This window comes from Podarcis melisellensis (assembly GCF_964234715.1).
Source record: "Podarcis melisellensis genome assembly, chromosome: 1".
Taxonomy (NCBI): Eukaryota; Metazoa; Chordata; class Lepidosauria; order Squamata; family Lacertidae; genus Podarcis; species Podarcis melisellensis.
Genome location: NC_138528.1, coordinates 76,717,715 through 76,740,498, shown reverse-complemented (window position 1 = coordinate 76,740,498; position 22,784 = coordinate 76,717,715). Strand labels below are relative to the sequence as shown.

At 42.9% G+C, this 22,784-nt stretch overlaps 1 protein-coding gene across 1 annotated transcript in view; it reads left to right on the top strand.

Annotated features, from left to right (window-relative positions):
* The first annotated feature begins 4,097 nt into the window (after positions 1-4,097).
* LRRC56 (leucine rich repeat containing 56) overlaps positions 4,098-22,784 on the top strand; it is a 38,324-nt gene continuing 19,637 nt past the window's right edge. Inside the window, exons 1-4 of the mRNA XM_081919927.1 lie at positions 4,098-4,237; positions 8,481-8,650; positions 12,840-12,927; positions 21,111-21,171. Coding sequence (XP_081776053.1) covers positions 4,207-4,237; positions 8,481-8,650; positions 12,840-12,927; positions 21,111-21,171 — 350 coding nt within the window. The 5' untranslated portion in view covers positions 4,098-4,206. The remainder of the gene's footprint in view (positions 4,238-8,480; positions 8,651-12,839; positions 12,928-21,110; positions 21,172-22,784) is intronic.

Below are 22,784 nucleotides of genomic sequence, written 5' to 3'. Positions count from 1 at the left end.
CACCTTCGGGGCGGGCGGAAGCCCCCAAACCTTCTCCGCAGCTCCTCCTCCCCCTCACGCGCAAAGCGGCGCCCTCGCCACCAATCCGGCCCCGAGGCGGTGACTGGCTCCGGGGCCCGCCGTGCCCATGACTATGTAATGCGCGTATTCAAATCGAGCCGTTGCCGGGGCAACCCGAGGCCCTGTTACTCACGCGAATCCCTGGAAGTACCTGAGGAGGCAGCGCGGGCCCGGGAACGGAGGGAACCCAGGGCTCTCTGCTTCGTTGGGGCTTTTTTTGGCGGGAGCAGCCCCTTCTCTCTCTTTGCTCCTCTTACTCTGGGGGTAAGGGAAAGGGGAGGGGCGCCACCTTTTTTGCAGCCCGAGGACAAAAGAAGCCGGTAGGCGAGAGACTCCACCCAGGTGGGTGAGAGGCGGGAAGGGACAGGAAGAAGGTGTCGCCGCCCCCTGCACTGTTTTAACAACTCTTGGTTTCAATATTACCTGGAAGCTTTGCCCCTAAGACTTGATAAGGGACGTGTACTTTGCATATTCGCGGCGAGCATCCTTACTGGGGCCGAGTAGTCATGCTTATTTTGTGGGGGGTCCTCTGCTAGCATGCTTGTTGGGGAGCAACCGCATTGAACACAGCGGGGCTTCCTTCTGAGTAAACATGCAAGGGATAACACTGCATGGCTAGAATCCTTTGATCGCTTGCCTAGGATGTTTAGATCGAATCATAGAGTTGGAAGGGCCCATGAGGGTCGTCTGGTCCAGCCCCCTGCAATACAGGAATCTCTTTGCCCAACGTGGGGCTCAAACCCCTAACCCTGAGATTAAGAGTCTCATGCTCTACTGACCGAGCTATCCAGGTGGGAATGTCATTTCTTGTAACTTGAATCCATTGCTTTGGGAGAAAATGGCTTAGTTCACTGGTTTAATTCCAAGTGGATTCAGGTGGAATCTTAAGTGTGCATACTTTTTAGTAAGGATGTTGCAAATGGTAAGGCTTGCTTCCAAATAAGCAAGTTATTGTTTACTTCTTGTTAGTGATGGAGTTGATATATGCTTGCAGTTCATATAGCTACATCAAGAAGAACTTTCTGACAGCAAGATCTGTTTGACAGTGGAATAGACTCCCACAAGAGGTGGTGGACTCTCACCTTCCTTTTAAAGCAGAGGCTGGATACCATTTGTCATGTATGACCTAGTTGAGATTCCTGCATTGCAGGAGGTTGGACTTGATGACCCTCGGGGTCACTTCCAACTCTACATTTCCATGATTCTATGGCTCAAGCAAGCAAGCCATGCTGTAAAAGTAAGGTAGGCACAAACATCCTTCCTTGGGGTCACTAAGACAGTCCTTTTTGACTTCAGATTTGGCATCAGTTAGCCTGAGTGATCAAAAACCCATAGGTTTACTTTTGGGAAATTGTATTAGATGACAGCGGCTAAATATGTTTTGAATAACTTAATAATGTTTGGTGTGTGTTTCTGATGTACGGTACCTTCAGAGCTGTCTGTCCCTTTGTACACAGAATTATCTGTCTTTTAGCATTTGCCTCTTTTTATTTATTGCAGGAAAAACTTATCAGGAAGATAAACAGTAATAAATAATAAACCAGTGGATTTGCTTAGAGAAGATTGAATGGATGACAAATAAATGGAAATAGAATAATAATTCAAAAGCATCAAAAATGTTAGACAACGGATAAAGACAGACAGAAACCATAGCACTTGTGATAGAAAAAACAGCTTTGTGTTTGAAGCCCAAAGCATATTTGACATAAATACTTGCCATCATATTGGTCACATTGCCATTATGAACAGCAAGAAGAAATAACTGGAGGTAAATGCAATTCAGGAAATTCTGGACAAATGCATTACTGATGAGGCAACTGCCTTCATATTATTTATACAAACTATTCCTCATACCATTTTATTTCTTGTTTCTAAAATGCAACAGAAAAAGTTGCAAAATGCATAATGGTATTTAAACATACATGTTTTGCAGACTGACTTGGCCTTAGATTCTAATGTACGTTACCTGAAGTTTGCAAAAGGAAATTTCCTGTCCCTACTGTGGCACTGCCCCTCTGCAACCAACTGTGCCCCTTGAAAAGCCTCACTGATGGGCTAGGAGACATCTTCAAGCAACATAGGATGGGATGTGGCAGCCTCCAGAGGGATGGGGTGGGTCCTAAAACAAACATATCAGATGTCAAAGGCCAGGGTAAAGAGATGCCTCTTCAGCATGCAACAAAAGCCATACAATTTAGGTGCCAAGCATGATAATAATGTATGTGAAGTACTTTTCATGTACTAAAGCAATATGTAAAATACTTTGCTGCTTCCTCTGCAAATTTTAAAGTTGGGTTTGGATTTTCTGATCTAGTTGACTGAGCTACGCTGCCAAAAACAAACCCTAACATCCTGCTTTTGTGAATGTTTATTAAAAGTGTCTATTAAGGGGCTTATTCCCAAGTACATAGGATGTACATAGGATTACAGCCTAAACTAGGGAGGGGAACCCTCAGGAGAGAGTTTCAATTAGTCTTTCTCTCCCTCCACCTTCTCCCACCTTCTGTTCTCTCTCACCCTGGCACTCCTCCTCACTGCTCCTAAAACAGATGGGCAACCTTTTTTCTGTCAAGGGCCACGTTCCCTTGGACTGCTAATCTCCTGGGAGTGGGCAGAGCCAGAATTACTGGTGCTTATGATGGACATTAATTCAGAATAAAGACTACTCTGTTTCAATTTTCACTGGCTACCTCAAAATAAAAATTCCTAATCCATTACAGGTCTACTCAGAAGTAAGCCCCACTGTGTTTGATGGGATTATTCTTAAATGCAGAGGGTTTTTTTTATTTATTTAGTACAACAGACCAATATAGCTAATGTTCTGGAAAGCAAGTGAAAAAATTCCTTTGTGATTCTGGTGTGTGTGCGCGAGTGTATTCAGAAGCATAGTAATTTGATAGTGAGGTGGGGAAAACTTCTTTTCTGGACACCAAACAACTATGAAAAGTTTTTTTAAAAAAATAAAAAACTCATCAATTATCTATAAACCTATCCTGTGTTCTGAAATGACATAATAGAAGGTGGGGCACTTAAAAGTCAGGAAAAATTAGGAGGAAAGGAATGGAGAGGAAAGACCTCTGATGTGATGGAAGAATGAGGTAGTTTAAGGAAGCATTGGGGCTGCATAAAATGTGGCCTGCAGGTTGCCCACCTTGATCTTAAAGATGGGAGTAAGCCAGGAAGGACATCTGCCATCAGCAAATATATATTCAGTAGTGGGCCAGCTTGTGAAACAGTTCATTATGATATTCATAACGTAAAAGCCCTCCCTACCTTTGTTTTCCCTTACCTTTTAGAATTGTATTCAAATAACAGTTCTGACATTGCAGGATTAGATTGTATAGAATGCAGCCTGATACATAAATGTGGGCAAAAATAGTTTTTAACATTAGGGACTGATTGGTGTAATAGCAGTTTCCTGGTGACATCATAGTAAATCTTAGCTGTGAAAAGATTTTTTTTCCAGAAGAGGCTACAGGGCACTTTTTGCTAAATTACACTTAAAATGGCATTCACAGCTTCCTGAGGAGCCAAACCCTATATACAGTCTATAGCTTGCATAGATTTTCTTACTTTTTATTTAGTAGTGCTTAAACAACTGCTATTGCCTGGGAGTGTGGACTGTAGCAAAAGTCTATTGATTAATTTAGACGCTGTACCAAGATTTTCATCAAAGTTATATTTTGGATAAGTTTGATTGTTAATAGAAATATGTGTCAGAATGGGTGTTATATTGTCAAGTGGACAAATTATGTATTTAAATGTGCTTCAAGCTTCAGGAAGGAAAGAGGAAGGGGAAAAATTATTGAAATATATTGTTCTATTACATTGGAAATCAATGCTTTTTTTTTTTACAAAAAGCTTCAGGTCTAAGAGCATTTAGAGCAATAATTTCTTGAATGTCCAAATTTGGCAGTTGCCATGATACTCTAAGGTGCAGAGGTGGTGGTGGTGGTAATTGGATTGATAGTTAAACTGATACAATTATAAATTGCTTTTTTCCACAGATTAACACCAGAGAGAGAGAAACATCTTTGTACTGAAAATGGAAAGAGTGCTTGCAAACTGACCTGCTTGCTGGACAGTGCTATATCTGTTACACTCCTTTAGTTCTTCACATGCTTCATTTGTAGAATCTTGTAGTGGATGACAAGTGCAACACTCCAGTTACTTCCAGGTTAGTCACTAAAACACACTTATGTGTGGGCTGCTCTTGAAGATAATATTGGAAACTTCAATTGGCTGAGAACATTGTGGCCAGATTTGTGCCTGGAGTCAGCAGGATGGATCATATTAGGCCAAGTCTGTTCCACTTTCAGTTTGCTTCTGGGCTCAATTCATGGTACAGTGGTACCTCGCAAGACGAATGCCTCGCAAGACGAAAAACGCGCAAGACGAAAGAGTTTTCCGTTTTTTGAGTCGTTCCGCAAGACAAATTTCCCAATGGGCTTGCTTCGCAAGACGAAACGTCTTGCGAGTTCTTGTGAGTTTGTTTCCTTTTTCTTAAAGCCGCTAAGCCGTTAATAGCCGCTAAGCCGCTAATAGCTGCTAAGCCGCTAATAGCCGTGCTTCGCAAGACGAAAAAACCGCAAACTCGCGGAACGGATTAATTTCGTCTTGCGAGGCACCACTGTATTGGCTTTGTCCTGCAAAGCCTCTAAGTGACCTGAGAACAGCATATCTCAGCAACCACTTCTGCCTTTATGAACCAGCTCAAGCCAAGCACTCAGGTTCTCAGACTCTCCTTGTCTTTCCTTGGCCTATGGAAGTAGAGCTGGCGGAGAACAAGAGAGTGGCCTTTTCCACTGTGCCTAAACTATGGAATAGGCTCATTAGGGAGACCTGCTCTTTGCCAGCTTTTAAGTAGGCTTTTACCTTATTCCATTTGGCTTTGTTGTGGTTAGAGCCTCTGCTGATGTTTTTGGCTTGCTGTTGCTGGTATAATTTTATGATGCTATTTTAACTGCTGGTATAATTTATTTATTTATTTTTGAATACTTTAAGCTAAGATTTCTATAACAACTAAATCGTATTTTTCTAATACAAAAACAAAGAAGAAACATAAAAAGCAAGTTGTACCATAGACTATGTACAAAGTGACTAGATGACCCTTGTGGTCTCTTCCAACAGTTCTATGATTCTGTGATTCTATAGCAACACTTCTGAGGTTACAGACACTTGTGTGCCCACCAGTATTTCCTATGGCACCTGCAAAAGGTCTCCATAAATATCCCCTAAAAATCTACATTGCATGGGCAATTGTTTGCTTTTGATGCTCAGCTTGTGTTTGCACTGGCTCAGCCTCGCCCCTTAAAAATGAACACATTTAATTGGATGCCAGAACTCAGTGCTCACCCTCTTTCTCCATTTGAACAAAGGAGAGGTGTAAAGAACTTATGTGTGAGTGTGGTGATGGATGTAGGGGTCTTTTTTCCAGTTGTTGGGGGGCAAGGGGTGGGGCATGTCCTCACAATATTGTGGTCCTGTCTCTTTTCTGCTCTTTTAGATCTGGCAGCCATTTTGTGTTATGCCGTACCCTCATAGCGACTATTATGTGACTGGCATTTGGCATACTATATCAGAATCCCAAATGCTCCCAGTGACCCAAAAAGGTTGGCAACTTCTCAACTTGACGTTCCAACAAAAGATGCTACTATTCTGTCTATCCTATGTCAGAACTAAGAGCAGTTTAGAAGTACTGTTGTATAGTTGAAATTGAAAAACCCAATATATAATAAAATATTGAATTGCATATTCACAGTGGGTGGCGGTATGCTTCCAGTCGCACAGCACTCATTGGGACAGGAAGGTGGTAAGATGGCAAAATTAGGAGTGCTCCAAGGTGGTTGCAGGCCAGCAGCTGCACACACTCATTCAAAACTGCAGCTGCCAACCTGGAAGTCCTCCATCTTTGCTGTCACCACTTCACCCCAGCCACATTTCAATGAGCACAATACTGCTGCCACCAGATGGAGGACACCACTATCTCCGGCCTGCCCCTGCCCAAGCCACTTCCATAAACTGATACAGATTTAACAATGAATCTGTGGCGCTATACCAGTTTAGCAGTTTTCAATAACAGTACTTAAATCTCTTCTTTGCCACTTTACAGTTCAGTAACTCTACTAATTGCTCTCATTGAACCCTGTTACTCGTTTCAAGAGTTCTACTGTTGTATTACAGCCTATGACAGAAAGATCTTTTTTGGCCACCGAGAAGCTCAGGTCATTAGGCACTTGAAATGTTTCTCTTCTTGCCTGCAATCTAGTTGCACTGAAAAGGGGGAAGTGGTCTCTCTATAAAGCTACCATGGGCGTGGTCCTTTTGTGCAGCGGTTTTGCTACACAAAAAGATTCTAATTTGGGCTATCTTTTAATTGCTCTACTGTTAATTTTATTGTGTTTTACACATATGGAGCTGGGCATGAAAATGTTGTTCTGCTTGCTAATTCAGTTGTAAAGCAATTACAAGTACCAGATCAATATTGGGAAGTATAAAATCAGGAGCGTAACTTCAGATATTAAACCACAAATTGATTTTCTTGTCAAACCATAAGTAAGTGTTGCTCTAATACATGTTTCAGAGATAAGAGGGCATATTGCACGGCAACTGTAGTATTTGGAAGCAGTGAAATAAATCATTTTATTTCTCATGTGTTGATTAACTCTTTAGGCGCATCATCTAGTGATTTATGCATTCTCACCATTGCATTTGGTTATATAGGATTGTTTTACAACTTCTCCCAATTTAAATAAATTCAATGCTTTTTCACCCATCAGGAGATAGAATGGTAAGATCTTGCTCCCATTCATAATTTATATATTTATTATTTATTAAATTTATATACCAGCCTATACCAGGAGGTCTCGGGGCACTTCACTTTATGACCCTATAGGTTTGAATTTGTGGTAACTGGTGATTGACCAGGAAAGAGCACTTGAGTTTCTCATGAAAATGTCAGCCTGGTATGCGGCAGTGTTAGAAACTGAAATATGAAAGCTAGGAGCTAAATGGCACCTTAAACCTAGGTTATGGGCGCAACAACAGAATGTCTAGGTGCATTTTTTATAATGAATACAAAGCTGAAAATGAATGAACTGCAGCTAAAATATTATGTTCATTTTCCACATGGTCTAGTCCTTCCCCCGCCCACCCCCTAATATTCTTAAGAGGGTCTATTCTCCAGGCTTCAGAGAGTAGATGGAAGTGGGGAGGCAGAATAAGGTCCTCCTTTCCTTCCACTCTGCAGTTTTAATCTGAAATCTTAGGCGCAGTACTGCACCGAGCTCAGAAACTGCTTGCGCTAATGAAATTCCCTGTCGCAAAATGTGCCTAGAACCATGGGAATTTCGAACACTGCATATTAAAGGTGTGTCCGATTTATACATGGTTTGCAAGAAGTGGGTATCATTAGACTAGAATGCAGGGTCTTCCAACAAAACTGATGTTGGGAGATTCAGAGCATGCAGTTTATACAGTGCATAGTTAAACTTTGGAATGTGTTCTTACAAGACAGAGTGAACTTGGATGACTTTGAAGAGAATTAGACAAATTCATGAAGGATGGGGCTCTCAACTAATACTAACCATGAGGACTGTGTTCTACTATTTCTCTGTTGCTGGGAATCACAAGTGGAAAGAGTTGCTATTGTACTCAGCTGCAGCTTGTCGCCTTCCTATAAGTATCTGTTTGAACACTGTAAAAATATTATGCTGGACGAGATGGATCTGATCCAGCAGAGCTCTTCTTATGCTTTCACATTGTTATGTACCGTATTTTTCGCTCTATAACACGCACCCGACCATAACACGCACGTAGCTTTTAGAGGAGGAAAATCCGTAGGCATGCCACCCGTAGGCATTCCCTCCATAACACGCACAGACATTTCCCCTTACTTTTTAGGAGGAAAAAAGTGAGTGTTATGGTGCAAAAAATACGGTAATTTCAGGGTTCCCATGATGAGGCTGTATAAACCCTTTACTTTTTAAATAAATGAACTAGTTGAATTTCTTTCATTTTTCTCTAAATAAGTAAAGTTTTTAGTGCTACTTTTATTTCTGGGTTGAATACCACTCTTTCATAGTAGTTTTATAGTCTTTTATGGTTATTAATTGACAACTTTGTTATTGGTTCTTGTAATGACTAAGCATTTGTGGGTGAATATAATCTAAAAGGAACAGTGGGGGTTGAATGGTTTTTTATTTATTTTTTTGCCCAGAAACAGTAATGTATCACAGTTACATATATGTGAAATGAAATGTGAAATTCAGGGTGTATAGGCGGAATATTTTATACCTGTTTCAATGTCATTGCAATTTTAACACCACACTATCTAGATGCATCAGACAGACTTTGGCTTAAGAATGTAAGAAGTAAGTGCTGAAACCAAACAAGTTTCTCTTCCTGTGGTTAATGTTTAGGACATTCTGGGATGGAGCTAAACTGGAAATTAGGCCGAGTCTCAAGACCAGGTTCTGCTACAGTTCGGGTCACAGATTTGGGTCGGCAAGGTCTCCTGAATCCCAGTCCATCAATTAAAGATGATGATGAAGAACTACTTGTGAATGAATATCTTTCCCCCAACAAACTGGTATGTAGCTACCAATTTAATGCATCTGGAATGAGATTTCTGGAATGGAAACAATCACATTAGGCTTGCTGATATACATTGCATTAATGTGGCATATCTGATGGACTTCCAGTTAAATTGAACTACTGAAAGATGCTTTTGGTACTCCTGGCTATCTCTCAGGCACTTCCATAAACAAATATGACCAACATGAGTATTAATCAGATCCTACAGAGAAGGGTTAAAAGGTTCTATTTTACAGTAACCTTATTTCTGTTTAATAGCAAAAGGATTAAAACAGTCTATATTCTAACATTGCAGATACTGTATGGTTAACATCGCTGAATAAGAGAAGCAGAGAGCTGCCTCAGTATATGGGTCATACATTTGGCACATATAAATCACTCAATTTGTTATGCTAGTGGGCTTCCTCTAGCATGGTATTGTCAACCTTGAATGTAAGTGCAGTTTGCCCAGCATCTCACTCACATTCTTTGAGGCTTCCTTGTTGCTACCTGATAGCTTTAAAAGCAATAACTGCATGGACTGGTCCTGAGACCTACCGCTGACCTGAAGCATCCCTTCATCCACCTTTCATTGTCCACAGAAGAGCCAATGTAAAACACTGCTTCCTGTGTGTTGTGCAAAGGAGATAAACTTTCAAATTTTGTTAATATTTGAATAACGTTTTGTGTTGGTAAAATAATTGTGCTGTAAGAAAGGGTATGAGTCTGGATTCCCTTGTGACTATGGAGTTTTTATGTTGTAGCATGCATTATTTACTCGGTTACTAATTAAGGGCTGGGAAAGGCCTGGGGTGCACTGGAAATGGCTCATATCTGCTGGCAGGGGGATAGCTAGACAACAGGCTGCATTTTGATGGGATGAAGATGATGGAAAACAGGCAGCGACATGCAATGGTAGACAGGGCTTTCTGTGGGAAAGGAGCTTCAGCAAGGCTGCTTGTGGGCCATTTCCTTTTCTTTCTGTGTGGCAGTTGAAGGAAGGGAAACTTTGATTTTAAATGAAATTTGGGGATTTCAGCGCATAGACTTTTCCCTTCAGACGCCATGCCTCTGTCAGTGAGAAGCAGACTATCAAGTGAAATTTCACTAAGAGATGTAATAGAAGCAAAGGCGTAGGAGGGTTGACATCTTTATCAAAACAGCAATTGCTTTTAGAGTTAAAGCATTTTATTTGGAAAGTGTAGGGTGTAAAACCATCAGGATGTCCTTGCCCTGATCAACATACTGTAACAGATTAGCAAATGTCCAATCTGATCTCACTGTTGCAGGGATGGGAGATGAAATGTTTAATGCTCTCCTACATTAAAAAAACCAAAAGCATCTCATTTTACACACAGAGCTAGTAAAATTAGTTTGATCCCCTATCTGCAGTCTGAAATGAAACAACCCAGCAAGACCCATGCCTGGTGAGGCTTCAGTCCTAAACAATTTAGCCCTTCAAATATTTGGGGCCTGTTTCCATCCCTGCTGACCTTCTTGGTCTCGTGGTAGTTCCACCTTCCTCAGAAGTGTAGGGAATTGCAGTTCAGGAGGGAGTTTTCTCTGTGGCAGTCCCTAAACTGTGGAACTCTTTCCCACAGGAGTGTGAACAGCCCCTTCATTGCACAGCTTTTGCCCTATGCTGAAGAAACACTTCTTTACCCTGGTCTTTGACAGTTAAGGCATTTCATTTTGTTGAATGTAGATTGTTCTGTTCCATTTAGAATGGTCTTGCTTGTTTATAGCAGCAACAGTTTTATCTGTGTTTATAGTTGTATAATATATTGTTGTGGCCTGTTATGGGATGTTATGATAAAGCGTGGATAAGAAATATTATAAATAAATAAAAAACCAGTGCTTTTTTCTACGGCTATATAGGGGTACGCATACCCCTAAACATTTTGTGAATCTAAGTTTGGCCTCATTGAGGGGCAGTATTTCAATATGAGTAGGAAAATGAGAGTACCTTTGAACATTTTTTTTAATAGAAAAAAAGCACTGAAAAGAACTAATTTGGTTTCAGCACCAACTCAAACTCTTCGAGTTTTCATGTGTCAAGATTTTTGTAATGCAGTACTTACCTTTGACAGTTGCATTCTTTTTTGCCTAATAGGGACTTTCCTTTGGCCTGAAAGTTTTGAGTGGGCATTGCTGGAGCAGTCGCTTCCTGTTTTTTAAAATATAGATATACAATATTGCCAAGGAAACGCTAACTATATTTGCAGCACGCTTTAATAACAAGTCTAATGTAACTATTATTTGACCTCTTGTTGCTCAGGTTGAAGCAGCTGCTTCCATACTGTTAACTTCCTTTTGCTTTTTCAAGTTTAAAAATAGCACTGCTGTTCAACTAATTGATTAGAAACAAATTTCCATTATGTCCTTTTTAGTGTTTAGAACTCTTTAATGGAACAGTAGCAGGAAATCATTTTCTCACCAACACACTTACACAGGCTTAGCATTTTTTATAGCTGGGAGAAGACTCTGTTAGCCTTTCAGAAAGAAGACACTATTTTAAAATTGAAGCTGTGCGTGCCTGACTTTTCCTTTCCTCTTTCAAAACTTTAGGTCCATATCCTACTTACTCTTGGGTGTGGTAGTGTATAGACAGTTTCAAACCAGTTTGCTCATCATATTTATTACTGCAGTGAGCGTATTTCCTTGTGCGTATCCTTATGCATTTATATCTTTTTCTGTCCTCTCTGAAAACAGAAGATGAGTCCAGTATGAATCATGCATTGAGCATACAGTCAGTATCATACTACAACAGCTAGTGCTGGACAGTGTATAAGTTTGTAGTAAAAAGCAAGTTTCTAGTCCTCATGGTTGTAGAATGATTCTACGATTCTATGAAATAAGCTTGAAAAAGTGTTGGTTATTCTGAGTCTATTAAGTCTTCTAGTGCTTAGGATTTTTTTTGCTCTGCATAGCTTCCTGCCCTTTTCCATGGAGCCATGACAGTGTGCCTACCCTCATTTACTTTCCATTATTAAATTTGATTTATTAGTACGCACAATTGAGAATGTGGTGTTTCAATTTATATAATTGTAAATTATATTTTGTTCAGTGACTAACTTTTAGTACCCGGATTGCTAATTTTCATAAATTGTGGTCATTTGGTTTTTAGGACTGGAATGTGCACATATATGCATATGCAAACAGATGATAGAAGAAATGCTTTTCTCTGAATAATAGATTTGATGGCATCTGGGGATATGCACTTAACTGTACTGTTTTTCACAGAAGTTAGTGGGTTCTATCTAATATTTTTAAGACAGAATTGCTTCCTTTTTTCTTGGCAGATGATTACTTTTCAAAGTTGAGATAAATGCATTTGACAGGGAGGCCACAGACAGAATGAACCAGTTGAAAAAACATTTCAGACAGTTGTTGAAGTTTTATAGAAAGGTGATGTGAGGGGGAGAATTTTGTTCCCTGTTGAAACTATTGTATTGCATGACATATTAAATCTAAGAAGAGATGCTATCCCATCTATGTGCTTTCCCTTTCCTTTTTCCACTTTGTTAATTCTTTTTTAATTGAACATTTATACATTTAAAAACATTTATACTAATATTAATATTTTAATAGAGTTCTGCCTCTTTAGTTATAGAGCAGAAGTCTTACATTAATATATATATGTTGACTGCGAGGCCTTTAGGTCCCCTTCAGAATGGTATGCTAAATAGGTGGTATCCTACATACAGTAGTTCCTGCAAAGCCTTAAACGTTGACTGCAGGTCTAAGGTGTCATATAAAGGAAACAACTTTTGTCTACTTCTTGTCTCTAGTGACTATATTTTCCTATTTTAAACTGCAATGCTAACCACACTTATCTGGGAGTAAACCTCATTGAATTCAATATAACTTTCTTCTTAGTAGATTTTAACACTGTTAAGATTGTGCTGTTTGTCTCTCGAAAGAGGTTTCAAGTTGAGCACTACCAACTTCCCATCAGTTCTGGGAAACTTAGACTTTACCCAAGCATCTCAGCTGTTTTTCTTTCTCTTTCTAATTCTCTGTCTTATTGCTACATATTCCCCACCCTTCTGTAGAAAACCAAAGCTGTATGGATGTTTAGCACAGAAGCTAAACATCAAGTTTGGGGCCTTTGTGTAGGACTGCATTACTAGCAGAATACTAATTTCTTTGTAGAATATTATGATAAAGGATATAAGTTTCATACTCTTTGCTTATTGTTGTAGAAAACACTGACTGGGCTAGATGATCTGCGTCAAGTGAAAGCTCTAGAGATGCATGTAGACACAAGAGAGAACAGCCTTGGAAACTTTGGTGAGAAAACATTTTATTCTGGCTCAGACCCTCTTAGCCTTTTATTAGAGCCCATTGTGCTGCAGCTGTGAAAAAGGTAAATTCCATGCTCAGGGTTATTAGAAAGGAACTAAAAATATAACTGCCGTATCACAATGCCATTATACAAATCTATGGTGTAACCACATTTGGAATGCTGTGCAAAGTTCTGGCTGCGTCATCTCAAAAAGGGTATTGTAGAGCTGGGAAAAGTTCAGAAAAGTCAACCCACATGATCAAGGGGATGGAGCAACTGCCTATGAGAAGAGGGTATGACACATGGAGCTTTTCAGTTTAGAGTTAAAGGGAGTCATAAAATCATTCATGGTGTGGAGAGAAAATCTTCTCTCTCTCTCTCTCTCTCTCTCTCTCTCTCTCTCTCTCTCTCTCTCTCTCATATAATGCTAGAACTGATGGACATCCCATGAAGATGAATGTTGTAAGATTCAGAGCAAACAAAAGCAAGTACTTCTTCACACACCAGATAATTACCGTATTTTTCGTTCTATAAGACGCACCAGACCACAAGACGCACATAGTTTTTGGAGGAGGAAAACAAGAAAAAAAAGATTCTGAATCTCAGAGGCTAGAACAGCAAGAGGAATCGCTGTGCAGTGAAAGCAGCAATCCCTCTTGCTGTTCTGTCTTCTGGGATAGCTGTGCAGCCTGCATTCGCTCCATAAGACGCACACACATTTTCCCTTACTTTTTAGGAGGGAAAAGGTGAGTCTTGTAGAGCAAAAAATACGGTAAATGTTGGCATTCTTTCCCACGAGAAAGAGTGATGGCCACCAAGTGGTTAGCTTTAAAAGACGATTAGACAAATTCATGGAAGGAAAGGCTGTCAATGACAGTCTGCTGCTGAATGTCCATTGCTGGTAATCACTAGTGAGGAGCGTACGGTTGCACCTAGGTTCCGCTTGTGGGTTTCCCACAGCCATCTGGTTGGTCACTGTGAGAATGTGATGCTGGACTAGATGAGCCATTGGCCTGATCCAGCAGGTTGTTCTTATGTCCATTGGAGCTAAAGAAAATCTCTTTAATATTCAAGAGGTAGAAAAGTTCCAAATGGAGCAGCTTTCTTTCTGGGGTTTTTCTTGAGGGAGGTGGCATTTATAAAGGTTTCATTTCTAAATACTGACAGGATTTACATTCAAAGCAAGCTGAATGAGCTCTTATTTGAAAATACTGGTTGGTAAACTCATCCCTTATGCTACCAGGTTTCTTTATGGAAGAGCCACAAATCAGGTTACCCGTGGCACACCCTTATTTATTTGATTTTTGCCTCCTGGCAGGCACACTAAGTTGATTGTCTGTCTGAGGCTGCCTTCTTCTCTGGGTGAAGAAACAGTTTAATGAAAGAAAATGAACTTGAAGATTTCTGACAAAAAGAAAATAGCCTTCGTTAAATATGCATACGTAGGGGAAAGCATTTTGAGTGCATCTGAAGCCTATTACTTACAGAACTTTATCCTGTAATAATTTGCTTTGTAATACTGATTATGACCTAGAAATGGGCTCATATAAACTATGCATAACAATAATCTACATTAGCAGCAGTAAGAAAATGCTTGTGCTACAAAAACTTTTAAGACTTATTGAATGATTCAGAAACTGGACAATTAATTTGAATCTTATTTTCTACCTTAACCGCATTGTAAGATCAAAATGGAGACCCCCCCCCACTTGCATATGGGTGGAACAGAAAAGAATACAGAACACATTGTGATGGGATAATGAGCTGCTTGTGCGTAAAAGCTTGATCCCTCTGGTGTTTGGCTGGTCAACCAAACCGAGGCACTAACGGAGCCTCCCAAGGCGTGACTCCGTTAGTCGCTGGTAGAATCTGACAGTGGGCGTCTACGAAATTTACGCCAACATAAAAGTTGTTTCACGGACATGCGCCTTCGTGACTCTCTGCGTGACAGCTTCCGGCGAAGGGTGGGAGTTGCCAACGGGGGTCTTGTTACCTCTGCACTATTCTCACTAGAAGTATCCCAGAGCCCTCCCTCCTCCGACTCCCCTTCTGCCGGAGCTTCTGCTCTCCCCCTGCTGGTTCCCTCCTCCGCTGCAGAATCTCTCCGAGTCTGCTGGAGCCTCTGCACCATCTCTCTTTCCGATGGCAGTTCCCTGACATCCACCTCCCCCTCAGGGCCCCCTTCACCCCCCGCGTCCTCTCCCACTGGCGGTGAGGGCGGAAAGCCCCTAAAGGAACTCTCCTCGTCGTCCGAGGATTCAAACACTTCTAACCATGGCGTACCGTCTCTCTCCCCGTCTTCCTCTTCTTCGTCGGAGTCGGCTTCCTCACCCACCCCTGACTCTGGGAACCCTCCAAACTCTCCTTCCTCATCGGTGGTCCCAAAGTGTTCCCTTCTAAATCGTGCCACGGGTTGCGGTTTTTTTGGGAAACGCCGATGAAATGTTTCTATTAAAACCTCGTCATTGACTACCTCAGCGGGTACCCAAGTGTTTTCCGACTCTACTTCCCCCTCCCATTCTACCAGATATTCCACCTGATCCCCCTTCCACCTGGAATCAATGATTCCTGCCACGTTCATGTCGCGTTCTCTCTCTTCTATCACGGGCGTTCGGGAGACCTCTCTCTCACGCTCCCCCCCCCATTCACGTCCCTCTCGGTACGGCGACAGTAATGACCTGTGGAATACTGGGTGCAATTTCATGTGACTGGGCAGTCTGAGTTTGAATGCTACTGGGTTCACCTGCTGTATGACCTCAAAGGGTCCCAATCTTTTGGGTTTCAGTTTCTTACAACCCCCCTTGAAAGGTAGTCCCTGGGTGGATAGCCACACCCGGTCTCCCACCCTTATAGTTTCACCTTCCCTCCTATTTTTGTCTGCTTGCTTTTTATATTCTTCCTTGGCTCTCTCTAAGTTAAGTTGTAGCTGACGGTGGATGGCTTCCATCTCTTCAACAAAATGTTCCGCCGCCGGCACACTCCACCTCTCCCCTCCTTCTCCTGGAAATGCCCTGGGATGACACCCATAATTTGCCAGAAAGGGACTCAGCCCTGTGGACACGTTCTCAGCGTTGTTGTAGGCAAATTCTGCCAGAGGTAACTTATCTACCCAATCATTTTCTCGGTCCTTTACATAACACCTCAGGTATTGTTGTAAAATCCCGTTTGCCCTTTCCGCTTGCCCATTTGTTTCCGGGTGCCGGGCAGTGGAGAAATTGATTTCCACGTGCAGTAAGCTCATAAGTTTCCTCCAGAACCTGGAAGTAAACTGTTTCCCTCTGTCGCTGACCACCCTCAAGGGGGCGCCATGCAACCGGAAAATATGCTCTACGAACAACTTGGCGGTTTCCTCCGCTGTGACTGCATGTGAACAGGCTATAAAATGACACATCTTAGTTAATAGATCTACCACTACCATGACCGCCGTTTTGCCCTTGGATTTTGGCAGGTCCGTCATAAAATCTATGGAGACTGCCTCCCATGGCCTTTCTGGTGTGGGTAAGGGTTGTAAGAGCCCCGCTGGCGCCACCCTCTCCCCTTTCGCTCGCTGGCACCTGTCGCAACCCCTGACATATTCCCGTACATCCTCCCTCACCTTGGGCCACCAAAACTCCCTGGTAACCAACCACATGGTTTTGTGCTGTCCAAAATGCCCCGCTGTGGGGCTATCATGCAACTGCTTGAGTACTCTGCCCCTCAGTTCCCCATCGGGTATGTACAGTGCCCCTTTGTAATACAACGCCCCACTCTTTTCTTCAAACCCCCCTGTGTTCTCCTCTGTCCTCCTGAGTTCTCTGAGTTTCTCTTGGGCGTATTCGTCGTTCTCCGTACCCTCTAACAGTTCTTTCTGCCCCACCAAAGCCGCCCCACACACCCAGCGGTCTTCAGGGATTACGTGCCTTGCTTCCGGCGCACCCTCCCCCTCTAAGTACTCAGGCTTTCTGGAAAGAGCGTCCGCCCTTACGTTCTCGGACCCTGGCACGTAACGAATCTCAAAATTGAATTTGGAGAACTCCTGGGCCCATCTCACTTGTCTCTGGTTCAGCACTCAGGCTGTTCTCCAGTACTCCAGATTTTTGTGGTCAGTCCGGACTTGAACCTTGTGCTGCGCCCCAATCAGCAAGTGCCGCCATCTCCGGAATGCTTCATGAATGGCGAGCAGTTCTCGGTCGTATACTGTGTAGTTCCTCTCGGATTTGTTCAACTTCCGCGAGAAGAATGCACACGGTCTCCATTCAGACGCATCTTTCCCCGGCTGGAGAAGCACGGCCCCTACCGCTCGGTCTGACGCGTCAGTCTCCACTCGCATTGGTTGCCGTAGATCCACGTGCAAAAGTTGCTCCTCCGACGCAAACGCTGCCTTTAATCGTTCGAATGCCCCTTGCGCTTCTTCCGTCCAAGCAAATTTTTTCTTGCTGCTAAGACAATCCGTGATGGGCGCTGTTAAATGGGCAAAGTTCTTGATGAACTTCCTATAGAAGTTTCCGAAGCCCAGGAACCTTTGCACGTCCTTCTTGGTCTTTGGTGTTTTCCATTCCAGTACCGCTTGAACCTTGCTGGGATCCATAGCCAACCCCTTGTCAGACAACCGGTACCCCAGGAATTCCACCTCCCTGCTATGAAACTGGCATTTCTCCAGTTTCACCCACAGCCGATTTTCTCGCAGTTTGCTCAGTACTTCTCTAACATCTCGCACATGCTGCTCCTCATTCTCTGAGTACACCAGGACGTCATCTAAGAACGCCACGCAGTTCTTGTAAAGCAATGGCCCCAGGACGTGATTCATGAATGATTGAAAGCAGGCGGAGCCCCCTTGTAATCCAAAAGGCATAACTAGGTACTCAAACGCCCCCAAGGGGGTGAACATAGTGGTTTTCCACTCATCCCCCTTCCTCACACGTATCAAGTTATATGCCCCCCTAAGGTCCAGCTTGGTAAAAATCTTCCCTTTTCTCACCCGTGTCAGAATGTCATCAATTCTGGGCATAGGGAAAGTCACTGGTTCTGACACAGCATTTAGGGCCCTGAAATCACACACAAGCCTGGGTTTGCCCGTGTTTTTTTTGTCCACAAAGAACACTGGGCTGCCCCCCACCGCTCGTGACTCTCTGATGAAACCTCGCTTGAGGTTCTTGTCAATGAACTCCCTTAACTCCTGCATCTCACGGTCTGACATGGCATACAGCTTGCCCACTGGCAATTGTGCTCCTGGGAGTAAGGTGATTTGACAGTCAAAGGGTCTGTGCGGGGGCAGTTTATCTGCTTCCTTTTCACTGAAGACGTCAATCAAATCAGCGTATTGTGGTGGCACCTTCCCCTTGTCAGTCACTTCCATCCCTGCTAGAGTGGCTCTGGCCCCTGCCTGACCCTCTCCCTCCTTGCAGTGTTCTAGGCAATGTGCTGAACCAAAGGAAACCACCCTCTGATGCCAGCCTACTAGCGGATCGTGTAGTGCCAGCCAGCTCATTCCCAGAATGATGGGAGCTCCTCCCAAGGTGGCTACATTAAACGCTATCAGTTCTGTGTGTCTTGCCACCCTCATAATCATTGGTACAGTCTGTTGGCTCACTTCTCCCCCCAACAGTTCCCTCCCATCAATCGTGGTTACTTGCAAAGGCTTACTTAATGGGAGAGTTTGTATCTGGTGTTCAGCAGCAAACTCCTTACTCATGAAATTACAGGAGCTGCCTGAATCCAATAGCGCTTTTATCTTTAGTGGGTGTCCGTTTGACAGTTCCAGCAACACCTCTATCACAAGCGCTGGTCTTGGAGGTTCCGGCGTGGGCACATTCACTACTCCCTGGCCTGGCTGCTGTGCCCTGATGTTGGCAACCAGGCGTTGGCTTTTACTTGCTCCTCTATTTCTCCTTCCTCCTTTCCCCCAGCAGTTCCCGCCATGCCCTGCCATTCCTTCCTTTGCGGACAAACTCTGGCAAAGTGCCCTGGCTGTTGGCAGAGATAACATCTCTTGGCACTCTTTCCCTCCTTCTTCCGCCCTTCACTGGTGTTTGAAACTGCGCGCGCGCGCGCTGTTCCCAGTTCCATCGGCTCTGCGGGCGGGAAAGACTGCTCCGGAATCTCTGGAATGCGGAAGTCCTTCCAACGTTCCCCCTTTCCTTCCCGCTTTTCCAAAGCTCTTGCTTCTTGGCGCGCTCCTATGGACAGTGCAGATTTAGTCAGCTGATCCATAGACTCCGCCCTGGGCGCCCGGGAAAGTTCATCTTTCACGGTCGGAGAGAGCCCTTCTTCAAATAACATTTGAATAGGTTCACTTGCTAGATCCCACCCCAGTCTATGAATAAGCATAGTGAACTCAGTCCAGTACTCACGTACAGATCGGCTCCCCTGTTTGCACCCCATCAACTGCCTCCGCACCACCCCCTGCTCAATCTCGCTGGAAAACATCAAGTCCATGGCGCGAAAAAACTTCCTCGTGTCCTTTAAGATATCATTATTGGCTGCCATCAGGGGTCGAACCCAGTCCCTCGCCCCTCCCTCTAGATGGCTAATTACGTACGCCACTCTAGAGTTCTCATCGGTGAAGTCATCAAACAGTAGATTGAGAGCATATTGCATCTCCGTTCTAAAGGCTTGATAGTTCCTGGGATCCCCCCCAAATCTCTGCACCAATCCAGGCACCTTTCTGGCAAGTGGGGCGGTTTTCCCCTTATCCGCATCTTGAGCCCTCCTCTCCTCAAGCCTCGCCGTTTGCAGCGCGAGCTGGACCTCCCTCGCCCTGTACCTTTCCTCCAGGCTTGGACCTGCTCCAGCTCCAGCTCCTGCGGTTCCGGCTGGTTCGCTCATGATGCCCTCTGCTTGCACAAGCAGCTTACAAAGACTGTCAGATTGCTGTGATGGGATAATGAGCTGCTTGTGCGTAAAAGCTTGATCCCTCTGGTGTTTGGCTGGTCAACCAAACCGAGGCACTAACGGAGCCTCCCAAGGCGTGATTCCGTTAGTCGCTGGTAGAATCTGACAGTGGGCGTCTACGAAATTTACGCCAACATAAAAGTTGTTTCACGGACATGCGCCTTCGTGACTCTCTGCGTGACAGCTTCCGGCGAAGGGTGGGAGTTGCCAACGGGGGTCTTGTTACCTCTGCACTATTCTCACTAGAAGTATCCCAGAGCCCTCCCTCCTCCGACTCCCCTTCTGCCGGAGCTTCTGCTCTCCCCCTGCTGGTTCCCTCCTCCGCTGCAGAATCTCTCCGAGTCTGCTGGAGCCTCTGCACCATCTCTTCCGATGGCAGTTCCCTGACACACATGTACACCCAATAACATTTCACTCTTATTGCTTATCTTTGTTTTTGCAAGTGCTAGAGGGTGTTAATTAATTGAAAGATTTTTAATAGTTTTTAATTAATTTTAATAGTTTTTAATTAATGGTTTGACTAGATGTTGTGGCCCTAATAATTCGTAACATACAGAATAAGAAAAATCTTGTTTGAAAGTGTGAATGGTCACAACTATGAATTATTTCTAGATAATACAGTGGGTGGTATTTAATTAAGTTTTACTCAGAGTAGGCCCACTGAAATTAATGCAGCTTAGTCATGTTCATTAAGTCAGTGAGTCTGCTCTGAGTAAAACTTAGCTGAATACCCAGTTCTTTTAAAACAAACAAACTAAGGTTCTGTGGATAAATCTGAAGAGAGGGGGACATGGATAAGTCAGGAAACATTGGCTGGATACAAGCAGCAGTCCTTGGGAGAGTGTTGAAAAGGCTTTGCTTCCTGTAATATATACACATACAAAATACAACATTCTGCAGAACCTGTTTGACCAGCAGTGAAAATGGGAAGAGTGTGCACACCACAACAACAATCCTTCTTTCAAATCTTCTTTAAATCTGAGAGGTGAGGGGAATAGTTCCCAGCAGAAGCAGATGTAGGACACAGGGAGAGGTTCTCAAAGGTAACTTTTAAAATGTCAAGTTACTAGTGATGTAAAATATAATCTGACAGTATGTGATCACTTCCAGGCAAGCCTTCTTTTAGTATGGATTCTTCATATGGCATTAGTCAGAGAAGATACGTTGCACCACAGGAATCAATCAGAAATTATGGTGAACAAATATATAAGCTGTACCATTAAAACACTTCGGTTATGACATTATATGTCTAAGAGGATCGCACACAGACTGCTTTTACCAAACTGCAAATTGTTCCTTTTCTTCCCTGTTCTTATAGGTGCTTATCTGCCTAATCTAAAACAACTGAAACTGAATAGCAGCATGCTTATGTCAGTGAGGTAAGGAGCTATAGTACACAAAGTAAAGTCCAGAGTACGCTTTTACTCTCTGTCCCTACCCCATAGCAGCACCTTTCAATAATCCAGAGTGAGCTAGTTCTGAATCTGCTATATACAGGGAAAATCTTACTGTTGTTCTATTGCAGTAATAGGGAACTTGTGGCCCTCCATATGTTATTTGACTACAACTCCACTGGCCAAGGTATTTTCATAGTGTTTAAGTGTGTTTTGCACTGCTTTGGAAATGAAAAATGTGAGGTTTCTACTTTTATTATTTTTTTTACTGGATGAAGTGGAATGCTTTTGCAATCTTAAGAAATTTCTGTATCTCAAAAAATCACATGGAAAGAGCAAATATATCTTGATACCTTTTAGAAAGACATAAGCACTACTGACGATCTGTAAATAACAGAACCACACGTGGTTTTCCAAGTGACAGTAAGTCGTTCCACGCAATATTGTTATACAGTATGTGGTGGTGAATTGCAAAAGCACTACTGTGACCATATAACACAGCAAGCAGAGCTTATGGCTGAGTTTGGCAACAAGATAGTAGGCACAATTATACCAAGGGAGAAGGCCTGAAAACCTTCCTGTCAGAGAGTAATTGTGAGAAACACCAAATTTTCTTCTTCAGCCTGCAGGAGGCAGTGTTTGTGTGAAACCATATTTGGAACTCACTACAAAACCTTTTTGAACCTGTTACACTCTTTGCCCTCTCTTTTTAATGCCAAGACCAAAGTGACCTTATTTCTCCTATCTCAAGGGTGAGAGCCCACGCTTTTCCCATTTCAATTGCAGCAAAGTCTCTCAATATTTGTGTGTTTATTTCTTAAATATCTAGAGGTTGGCCTACTTATTTTTGCGTGGTCAGTAGGGAGACTTTGTACACAGAATGTGATAAAAAGGTATTGCTTTAGGTCCTTGTTAATTTCCTACTTTACACTTATTTTATGAGGCTTTTACTCTATTGCTTCCATCCATCTCTCTCCAGCCAAGTAATATCAGATTTATGAAGTAATAATTGAGGGAGAAACATGGAACACTCTCTGAAGAGAGCAAGTTAAAAAACTATCTTTTACTCTTGCATGATGACATATGTTACTTATCTCCCTAATGATTCTGGCAAAAAGGACTATATTTCACAGCTAATGGGGTATTCGTTCTAGTCTGGCTAACAGCCACCGTTTTTAATCTAATTGCTTCTGCTTTCTAATTTCAGGGATGAGTAAAAGGATATATGTAAAATCCTAGATAAATACTTTCTTAAAACGTAGGCTGTTCTATTAGATGCAGCATCCGTAGCTGTGCTTTCGGCATATGCAGTAATCCTCAACTATTAAGTGACCTGTCATTTTCAGAGTACTATATCACAAAACCATCTATTTGTTTTGAGTCACCTTTGCACTGCTTTATCAGTTAATGTACAGTGGCTGCCATTTGCCTGGAGGGCTAAGGTAGGAATGCCAGTAAACATACAGTACAGAGGTGGAATCCAACATTGTAGTAGATGGATCGTTCTGACAATGCAAACCAGAGAGAACCATTCTCCTTGCCAGAGAGAATGATCTCTCCTCTCCCCACACACTGTTCTGAGGGTTCGCCTGACCTTC